Here is an 11,621-nt window from a genome sequence, read left to right on the forward strand (position 1 = left end):
GATGCAGAATTTATAAAAATGCCGTTATTGTTGTTAATTCTACAGAAATAGTAAAAGGCAATGTATAATTGGTTGCAGATTTATAATCCTTGCACCTATCCAAAGAAGAAGGAATCCGGCTGCACTTCCAAGAGATTCAACACTGAACATCTTTATTGATCCGGACAGAGTACAGTCCCCATTTGGGCTAAATATGGTCCTGTTGTATAGCAGGAGAGGTGCTTTTGCTAAAGTGGAGTTTGTGACAGAAATATTTAAAGGAGCTGTAAAATCGGAAGGTTTTTTATCTTAATGTATTCTTTGCTTTAAGATAAAAAGCCTTCTGGGTTTAGCACCCACTAAAATACGTACCTGAGCCCCCTCTCTTTCCAACGATGTCAACAAGTCTCTGGGCCATCCAGGACTCTTTCTCCTGATTTGCTGAGACACAGCTGTGGCTCCAATGGCTCCCATAGCTATCAATCAAATTCAGTTAGCCAATCAGGAGATAGAGGGGGCGAGGCCGAATGGCATCTCCCTGTCTAAATGGCCGAACGACATGGTGGCTGCAGCTAGGCTCGGGTGCTCCTATATAGCAAGCTGCTTGACAGGAGGGAGGGGCCAGGAGCACAGAAGAGGAGGATCCGGGCTGCTCTGTGCAAAACCAGCTGCACAGAGTAGGCAAGTATAACATGTTTGTTATTTTAAAAAAAAAAAAAGACTTTACAATCACTTTAAAGCAATAGGTACATACTCATTCTCTTTAGCCTGATCAATAATTCTAACATTGGGCATGTAAAGCTCTTTTCCTCTCTACCTCAAAGCAGAACTTCACTGCATCGGAGCACCGCAAACTAAAAAGGCTATTTTTCATTTTTAAAATTAAAAGCAAACTCCCCCCATCTATCTTCATTCTTTTTATTTTTTTTTATTAGAAATCACATTGAAACCCCCCCCCCCCCCTAGCATTTCTGTCCGTGGCCATCTTGAGTTAGGGCAGATGATTCGTGTAACATTTACTACCTGGAATCATCTGTTCTTAGCCCAGGCTTGCAGGCAGGAGGGTGTGCTTAGCTAAGAAAACCCCTCCTCCCCTCCAAAGACTCCTGGGATGTATGACATCATTTGACTAGGCCTGGAACCAGGAAGTAACTGAAAACATGTAAAACAAGCAAACGTGATATACTTTCCTATCTACCAGTGCTAGCACGGAACAAAAATCACACCGGCTGGTTGGTCCATCGATTGACTTCAGTACAACCATCCTGCGCATGGATGGATCGAATCTTGACCAGTCCCTACTAAACCGGCCAAGATTCGATCCATCCATGGCCAAGTCCTGGTAATGGGTGAAACATGTTAGAGGCAGTAGTGTTACCGCCACCTAGCAGGGCTCTGTTCACTTTGTCTGGATCAATAAAGGTTGTCAGTGTTTGAATCTGAGTGCAGCCAGCTGGCGCCTCCTTTGGATTTGTGCAGTGTGTGGGGCAGCAGAGGAGCTCCTCTTGGTGTCTTGCACCCAGTCTTTTGGTAGAATTGTCTGAGTTCAGGTTTTGGGAGCTTGAGACCATTTTGGGCTCTAATATAAAAAAATAAATATATATATATATATATATATATATATATATATATATTATAATTTGTACCATTGTAGAACACGCAAATATTGATCTCAGCTGTGTAGTTGGCTGCAATAAAAAATAGGCAGCTGAGATATATGGAACTGTATAGACCTCTCTGATTTCTAGTGCCTTTTTTTCAGGAAGTAGGAAAGAAAGCCTATACTTTGATGTAACATGTGAAGTGCTGAGTTTGCAGAAAGGTACATTCTGATGAGAGATAACCTGCATCCTTTTGACGAAAAAAAGGAAAGACTATTTTTTTAGACATTTGGATTAATAGGAACTAAACTGTGACTGACATCTGTACCTTTACCTCCTAACCTAAACTATTGTTACTCTGCACCCTCGCCCCCAGCTTGTGTACTTGCCACCATTATACTGTTGCCTCCGCTGTTTACAGCCTTTCTAGTGAAATAGTCTTGAGCCATGTTCTGTGCACGTAGTCCCCATAAACCTGGTCTGGTCATATACCGAGGATCTTCAGTCTTCATATACAGCCCATTCAAGTCTATAAGGACTCATTACTCCAGTGCGGGAGAGTTTTGGTGAACAGGCTGGTAATAAAGCAGAGGGTTGGTGCAGACCAGCTAAGGAGTGCGGATACAATAGGTAAATGTACAGCTGTCCTTTACAGACATTGCGGTGCACAAGCTGCAGTTCTGTACAAATACTGACGCCCATAATGTCCACAAGACATGACTTCCACTGATGTGCCTTTAGCCCTGGCTGCCGCGGTGCCTTTAGCTCTGGCTGCCGCGGTGCCTTTAGCTCTGGCTGCCGCGGTGCCTTTAGCCCTGGCTGCCGCGGTGCCTTCATGAAATGTATAATTGCCTTAAAGCTCCACTAAGCAATACAGTCCTTTCCAAGTTGGCTTATTCCAAGTATCGGGTTCACTATTTTGCAGAAAACGGGTGATTTTTATTACACTATATGATGTCCGGTTGCAGCACATTTATAAAACACTGGTTTGATATTGTAACTTATACATTTTGTTTCTAGTGAGCCTAAATAAAATTTTGCATTTTTGTACTCTGCCTTTATTTTATTGTCCCTGGTGTGTGTTTATTTTATTTTTTTTTTCCTTCTACATGCTCGTTAGTGCTCAGTATGTACATCCAGACTTTTTTTTTTTTTTTTTAATTAGGTTGTTGTATAACCCCAGCCTTCCTCTTGAGGTTTCTAGCAGTGCCTTGAGAAATTACAGATTTTCTGCCTCTCAGAAGTTACTACTGACACCAGTGATCTGTTTAGCTATGTGTTAACCTCCTCACATCCACGCTACAGCCTATATACGGCTGCAGCGTGGACTCGAATTTTCGGGAGGCCGTTTTTAAACGGCCTCCAGTGACACGCCCCCCCGCGCGCTCCTGCGAGCGCGCAGCGGGGAGAATCTGTGTCGGCCGTGTCCAAGGGACACGGCCGATCACAGATCGTGGTGAATGGCCAATCACAGCGGCCATTCACCACGTGATCAAGCCGTCCAATGAGAGATGATCTCATATGTAAACATATGAGATCATCTCTCATCGCCGGCGCTCCTTTCTCACACAGACACTGCAGTGTGAGGAAGGAGGGGGAGCCGACAGCCGCTGGGGACACAGAGACATGTAATCAGGGCACTGATCACCAGTGCCCTGATTACTGAAGGTAAAAAAAACACACACATTGCCCCCCCATCAGTGCCCACAGTGCCCGCCATCAGTGCCCCCATCAATGCCCACAATCAGTGCCCATAGTGCTGCCAGTCAGTGCCCATCAGTGCCTGCTCATCTAGGCACTGATGAGCACTGACTTGCAGCACTATGGGCACTGAGTGTGGGCACTGATGGTGCCGCCCATCAGTGCTCATCAGTGCCGCCCATCAGTGCTCATCAGTGCCACCCGTCAGTGTCCATCAGTGCCACCCGTTAGTGTCCATCAGTGCCGCCTATCAGTGCCCATCAGTGCCGCCTGTCAGTGCCCATCAGTGCCACCCGTCAGTGCCACCTCTCAGTACCCAGCAGTGCCACCTCTCAGTGCCCAGCAGTGCCGCCTATCAGTGCCGCCTATCAGTGCCACCTATCAGTGCCGCCTATCAGTGCTCATCAGTGCGGCATATTAGTACCTCCTCATCAGTGCCCATAAGTGCCACCTCATCAGTGCCCATAAGTGCCACCTCATCAGTGCCCATAAGTGCAGCCTATCAGTGCCCATAAGTGCAGCCTATCAGTGCCCATCAGTGCCGCCTCATCAGCGCACATCAGTGAGGGAGAAAAATTTATTTTCAAAATTTACTCGCAGAAAATAAGAAAAACTTTTTTTTTTTTTTTTCAAAATTTTCTGTCTTTTTTTCTTTTTTTTTGTAAAAAATAAAAAACCCAGAGATGATTAAATACCACCAAAAGAAATCTCTATTTGTGTGAAAAAAATGATAAAAATTTCATATGGGTACAGTGTAGCATGACCGCGCAATTGTCATTCAAAGTGTGACAGCGCTGAAAGCTGAAAATTGGCCTGGATGGGAAGGGTGTTTAAGTGCACAGAAGGCAAGTGGTTAAGGCCCGTACACACAATACGAAAGTCGTAAGGGAAATTTAGTCCGACAAACGATGTGACGATTTTCGGATTGTTAGTATGGTGCTTTCGACAGCCGATTTACGGATTTTCCGACGACAAAAACTGGATGTGCAGGCTATAAAATTTTTATCGTACGTCAATACAACATCTGATTTTCGTTTTAATTAGTATAGTTTTTGTCTGAAAAAAATGTTTAAGAGCAAGACTAGGCATGCTTGGGGACGAAAGAACACATACAAAACAATCCAACACATGAAATTACAAAACAATCCAACACATGAAATCACTTCTGAAGTAGAATTCTGTTGTACGGGAAAATTCGTATGAAAATAACCTCTTCACTTTCCACGTCAGACTAGCATGCAACAAAAAACGGATGACAGATCGTTCGATATTCTGATCGTGTGTACGGGGCTTTAGGAGGACATTCTTCCCACTGACTGCCAATGTAATAAGCATTCTTCCCAGTAGCTACCAATGTAAGGGGCATTCTTCCCACTGACCACCAATGTAAGGAGCATTCTTCCCACTGACCACCAATGTAAGGAGCATTCTTCCCACTGATCACCAATGTAAGGAGCATTCTTCCCACTGACCACCAATGTAAGGAGCATTCTTCCCACTGATCACCAATGTAAGGATCATTCTTCCCAGTAGCTACCAATGTAAGGAGCATTCTTCCCACTGACCACCAATGTAAGGAGCATTCTTCCCACTGACCTCCAATGTAAGGAGCATTCTTCCCAGTAGCTACCAATGTAAGGAGCATTCTTCCCAGTAGCTACCAATGTAAGGAGCATTCTTCCCACTGACCACCAATGTAAGGAGCATTCTTCCCACTGAACACCAATGTAAGGAGCATTCTTCCCAGTAGCTACCAATGTAAGGAGCATTCTTCCCACTGATCACCAATGTAAGGAGCATTCTTCCCACTGACCTCCAATGTAAGGAGCATTCTTCCCACTGACCTCCAATGTAAGGAGCATTCTTCCCAGTAGCTACCAATGTAAGGAGCATTCTTCCCAGTAGCTACCAATGTAAGGAGCATTCTTCCCACTGACCACCAATGTAAGGAGCATTCTTCCCACTGAACACCAATGTAAGGAGCATTCTTCCCAGTAGCTACCAATGTAAGGAGCATTCTTCCCACTGATCACCAATGTAAGGGGCATTCTTCCCACTGATCACCAATGTAAGGAGCATTCTTCCCAGTAGCTACCAATGTAAGGAGCATTCTTCCCACTGACCACCAATGTAAGGAGCATTCTTCCCACTGAACACCAATGTAAGGGGCATTCTTCCCACTGATCTCCAATGTAAGGGGCATTCTTCCCACTGACCACCAATGTAAGGAGCATTCTTCCCAGTAGCTACCAATGTAAGGGGCATTCTTCCCACTGACCACCAATGTAAGGAGCATTCTTCCCACTGACCACCAATGTAAGGAGCATTCTTCCCACTGACCACCAATGTAAGGAGCATTCTTCTCACTGACCACCAATGTAAGGAGCATTCTTCCCACTGACCACCAATGTAAGGAGCATTCTTTCCACTGAACACCAATGTAAGGGGCATTCTTCTCACTGACCACCAATGTAAGGAGCATTCTTTCCACTGAACACCAATGTAAGGGGCATTCCTCCCACTGACCAATGCAAGGGGCATTGGACACAGCTGATCACATGGGTAAAGAGCCTTGTCAGCAGCTCTTTACTGAGATTGGGGATGCGGCTGTGTCCCAGGGACACAGTGTGCCGTCCATCGCTGCACGCCCCAGTGACTAGAGTGAGACAATGTGGAATGATGTGGTCCCAGAACGAGAGCCACCCTCCCACTGTCATTTGTCTATAGGCCAGGTGGAAGGTTTTTAAAGTGGAACTTTACCCATAACAACTTGATAAAAATTAATGTTCTTTAGCAACGAACATACATTCCACATGAATAATTATGCCACCAAAATGAGTGTGTGCCGTAATTTGCCTCCAGCATTATTCCTGTTTCTTGTTGCTGGAAGCTGCCATTTTGTTGAAGCCCAGAGTCCCAGCGGGTTATTTTAACAGTTTTAAAAAAAAAAAAACATGTTTCTGGAATGCCGGGATTGCTTACTGTTGCACTTGATTGTGTCCTCAACCAAACTTTCAAACCATCAAATGGCTGGTGTCATAACTGGTCACATGTGCAGCACCGTGGCAGTTACAGATCAAACGGAAGCAGCTTCCTTAGCTGGGTAAGTGGGTACTAATATTTATAGGTAAAGTTGATCCAGGAAATATTCGATTTGCCTCTCGAGGGGGATCAGGAAGGCATTTTTTTTCCCCCTGCTGTAGCAAATTGGATCATGCTTTGCTGGGGTATTTTTCTGCCTTCCTCTGGATCAACTGCGGGTACAGAATTGTGTATATGGGGTTGTATGGTTGGGTTTTCTTTACTGTTGGTAGGCTTTGATATTTAAGTGAAGGTGGAGAGAGAGTCCATTAGTCTGTGTGTTAGATACACCTGACCCTCTACACTTCTGTTACATATTACTGACCCTTGTAGTCTGCTGTACTACTGACCTCTACACTTTGTGTTATACTACCGACCCCTGCACTCTTGTCACATACTTCTGCCTCTGTATACTTATTCCTGACCCCTGAGCACTGCATTCTGAGTTCCTTACTACTGCACCATGTGCGATTACTGATTTTTGAACTCTATGTTCTCCTAAACTCAGCTTTACATGCTATTGACCTCTGAACTTTTAGTTCCGGCTGACCCCTACGCTCTGTGTTACTTAGTCCTGAAGCTTGTTCTGTGCCTTTGGGGGTAAAACTTGCAACCAATGCAAATGTATTACTGGATGCAGAAGTGGGTAAAGGAGCCTGGATCCCCTAGACTGTTCCATGCAGGGCTGGGTCAAGGGGTGGGCAGGAGGGGAAGTTGCCCTGGGTGCAATTGTTTTTTTTGCGGGGGGGGCGCAATATGACATCCTTGCCCTGGGCGCTGGATGATCTTGTCCCGTCACTGATGCAAGGTGTAGGGTGCCTTGTGGTTTGGAAGGCGGCTTCTAGCTGCAGAAGGGCCTATGATACGGAGAGTTTTTCACTGCAAGTAACACGTTTCTCACACCGCTCCATACAAATGGTATCATAAATGAGGACTATCGGAAAGTTGCTTCTGCAAAGATTAAGGCTGTCCTTGTGATGCATCTTAAGGATGGGGTATGACTCCCTGTAGTGTGGATATTGGGATCCCTCTGTAGCCCCTCCTCCTTTTGGTCCCTACATTGCAGCCCTGGGTTTAGTTCACAAAACTTTGGTCAGGAAGAGATCACTCTACAGGAGCCCTGTACTGAGAGGAGCATCGGAGCTGTTGCTGGTGACTTCTCTGAAAATACCAATTGCCTGGATCTGGTTTTAATACTTCTAGTCACTGACCTGGAAGGAGCAAGCTGGAGCAGTTAGCACTCCTGTGTACTTCTGCCAGATCAGTGTGGTTGTATGTATAAAAGAGGGGATGAGAAGGACAGCCAGGCAGCTTGCATTTTCAGAAAAGTCAACAATTATAGCCCCTCCTCCATCATATTCGCTGCAACACCCTCATTCTAATGCTGGATTACCCCCCCCCCCCCCTTAATTTTCTCTGCAGCACCCTAACCCCTCCTTATAATGCTGGACATCCCCCATATTATATGCAGCACCCTATTTCCTCATAAAACTGGACACCCCCTAAATATTTGCAGCACACTATCCCCTTATAATGCTGGACACCCCCATATTCTAAGCAGCACCCTATCTTTTCATTATAATGCTGGACATCCCCCATATTAGCACCCTATCCCCTCATTATAATACTGGACACCCCCTAAATATATGCAGCACCCTATCCCCTTACAATGCAGGACACCCCCATATTCTCTGCAGCACCCTATCCCCTCATTATAATGCTGGACACCCCCATATTCTCTGCAGCACCCTATCCCCTCATTATAATGCTGGACACCCCCATATTGTATTCAGCACCCTATCTTTTCATTATAATGCTGGACACCCCCATATTCTATACAGCAACCTATCCCCTCATTATAATGCTGGACACCCCCATATTCTCTGCAGCACCCTTCCCCCTCATTATAATGCTGGACTCCCCCCATATTCTATGCAGCACCCTATCTTCTCATTATAATGCTGGACACCCACATATTCTATGCAGCACCTTATCTTCTCATTATAATGCTGGACACCCCCATATTCTATGCAGCACCCTATCTTCTCATTATAATGCTGGACACCCCCATATTCTATGCAGCACCCTATCTTTTCATTATAATACTGGACACCCCCCATATTCTATGCAGCACCCTATCTTCTCATTATAATGCTGGACACCCACATATTCTATGCAGCACCCTATCCCCTCATTATAATGCTGGACACCCCCATATTCTATGCAGCACCCTATCTTCTCATTATAATGCTGGACACCCCCCATATTCTATGCAGCACCCTATCTTATCATTATAATGCTGGACACCCCCATATTCTATGCAGTACCCTATCTTCTCATTATAATGCTGGACACCCCCATATTCTATGCAGTACCCTATCTTTTCATTATAATGCTGGACACCCCCATATTCTATGCAGCACCCTATCTTCTCATTATAATGCTGGACACCCCGATATTCTATGCAGCACCATATCCCCTCATTATAATGCTGGACACCCCACATATTCTCTGCAGCACCCTTTCTTCTCATTATAATGCTGGACACCCCCATATTCTATGCAGTACCCTATCTTCTCATTATAATGCTGGACACCCCGATATTCTATGCAGCACCATATCTTCTCATTATAATGCTGGACACCCCCATATTCTATGCAGTACCCTATCTTCTCATTATAATGCTGGACATCCCCCATATTCTATGCAGCACCCTTTCCCCTCATTATATTACTGGACACCCCCCTAAATATTTGCAGCATTCTATCTTTTCATTATAATGCTGGACACCCCCAGATTCTATGCAGCAACGTATCCCCTCATTATAATGCTGAACACCCCCAGATTCTATGCAGTACCCTATCTTATCATTATAATGCTGGACACCCCACATATTCTATGCAGTACCCTATCTTATCATTATATTACTGGACACCCCCCTAAATATTTGCAGCACCCTATCTTCTCATTACAATGCTGGACACCCCCATATTCTATACAGCAACGTATCCCCTCATTATAATGCTGGACCCCCCCCCCCCCATATTCTATGCAGCACCATATCTTCTCATTATAATGCTGGACACCCCCATATTCTCTGCAGCACCCTATCTTCTCATTATAATGCTGGACATCCCCCATATTCTATGCAGCACCCTTTCCCCTCATTATATTACTGGACACCCCCCTAAATATTTGCAGCATTCTATCTTATCATTATAATGCTGGACACCCCACATATTCTATACAGCAATGTATCCCCTCATTATAATGCTGGACACCCCCAGATTCTATGCAGTACCCTATCTTATCATTATATTACTGGACACCCCCCTAAATATTTGCAGCACCCTATCTTTTCATTATAATGCTGGACACCCCCAGATTCTATGCAGCAACGTATCCCCTCATTATAATGCTGGACACCCCCAGATTCTATGCAGCACCCTATCTTATCATTATAATGCTGGACACCCCCAGATTCTATGCAGCACCCTATCTTATCATTAAATTATACTTTTTTTTTTATTAAGTGATCAAATACCACCAAAAGAAATCTCTATTTGTGGAAAAAAAAAAGACATCAATTTTATTTGGGTACAGTGTCGCACGACCGCGCAATTGTCCAATTAAAGTAACGCAGTGCCGAATTGCAAAAAATGCCCTGGTCATTAGGGGGGAAATCCTTCTGGTCCAGAAGTGGTTAAAGTGTACCTGTCACCCCCCTACACACAAGGCAGTGACTGTGATAGCTGATTACTGTCTGTGCTGCTGGGACTCTGCTGTCCCCTTGGCTGCATTTTAATCCTCTGCTCACACAATGCAGGCCGCACCCTATCACAGCTCTGCTTCTACCCAGCTCCCATTTTAACTTGTGATGGCACTGCGCATGCGTCACCTGTCCACAGGATCGCCTGCCAAGGGAGGCACGTGCGTGGGGCGGGGTCTGTCCAGAGGCGCGCCTCTCAGGAGAAAGTCACGTACGCGGGGCGGGGTCTGCCCTGAGGACAGCCTGTCAGGAAGGTGTCTGTATATCAGAGCGCCTCTCTTCGGTCAGGCGCTAAGCGGACAACCCCAGTCAGGCCCCCTCCGGTGACGTATTAGGGGTCCTCGCCGCCTTCCTGTGACATTGTACCGCAGTGAAGGAATCTGAGCGCAGCGCTGAGGAGAAAGAGAAGGCCGCAGCCATCATGTTCCGTACTATGGTCGCCCACGCCCGGAAACACCCCAGTGTGAGTGTCACCCCATTCCGGGTCACCTTTCCCTCACTCCCCATTGCGGGTCACCTCACCTTTCCCTCCATGACACCCTATTTTGGGTCACTTGTCTCCCCCCCTCCCTTCAGCGCACATTATTTTGTCACCCCTCCCCCAGGCCCTGTATTGGGGTGACCCCCCCCATACTCAGATTGCCATGGAAACGGCTGTTAGTGTAATTCTCCCCATAGATATATATAAGGCCTCTCTCCTTGGTAGTTCCCCCCCCCCCCCCAGGTGATTTGTTTGTTTTCCGGGTTCCTCTCGGTCACCTGAGAGCCGCCCTCCTATAGAGGTCAGAGAGTCCCTGGGACCGCTTCCAGCCGAGGCTTCTCACTGATAGAGGGGGATGGGCTCTGCACAGACAATACACCCCTATACAGGGCATAGGACTACAATTTGCTGGGGGAGGGGTCCTAATAAATTGAGGTGCTGCTATTCGGGGCCCTAGGACTACAGTACACCTGTATATGGGGGGGAGGGGTGCTAGGACTACAATACACCTGTATATGGGGGGGTGCTAGGACTACAATACACCTGTATATGGGGGGGAGGGGTGCTAGGACTACAGTACACCTGTATATGGGGGGGAGGGGTGCTAGGACTACGGTACACCTGTATATGGGGGGGTGCTAGGACTACAGTACACCTGTATGTGGGAGGAGGGGTGCTAGGACTACGGTACACCTGTATATGGGAGGCGGGGTGCTAGGACTACGGTACACCTGTATATGAGAGGAGGGGGTGCTAGGACTACGGTACACCTGTATATGAGAGGAGGGGGTGCTAGGACTACAGTACACCTGTATATGGGAGGAGGGGTGCTAGGACTACAGTACACCTGTATATGGGGGGAGGGGGGGTGCTAGGACTACAATACACCTGTATATGGGAGGGGGGGTGCTAGGACTACAGTACACCTGTATATGAGAGGAGGGGTGCTAGGACTACAGTACACCTGTATATGAGAGGAGGGGTGCTAGGACTATGGTACACCTGTATA

The 11,621-nt window shown here is 46.3% G+C and overlaps 1 protein-coding gene across 1 annotated transcript in view; it reads left to right on the top strand.

Moving 5' to 3' along the window:
* Positions 1-10,345: 10,345 nt before the first annotated feature.
* The window catches only part of NDUFA4 (NDUFA4 mitochondrial complex associated), a 4,291-nt gene continuing 3,015 nt past the window's right edge, over positions 10,346-11,621 (top strand). Inside the window, exon 1 of the mRNA XM_082274443.1 lies at positions 10,346-10,594. Within this exon, the coding sequence (XP_082130569.1) occupies positions 10,553-10,594 (42 nt within the window). The 5' untranslated portion in view covers positions 10,346-10,552. The remainder of the gene's footprint in view (positions 10,595-11,621) is intronic.

The sequence above is a fragment of the Pelophylax lessonae genome (assembly GCF_965119305.1).
Source record: "Pelophylax lessonae genome assembly, chromosome: 12".
Taxonomy (NCBI): Eukaryota; Metazoa; Chordata; class Amphibia; order Anura; family Ranidae; genus Pelophylax; species Pelophylax lessonae.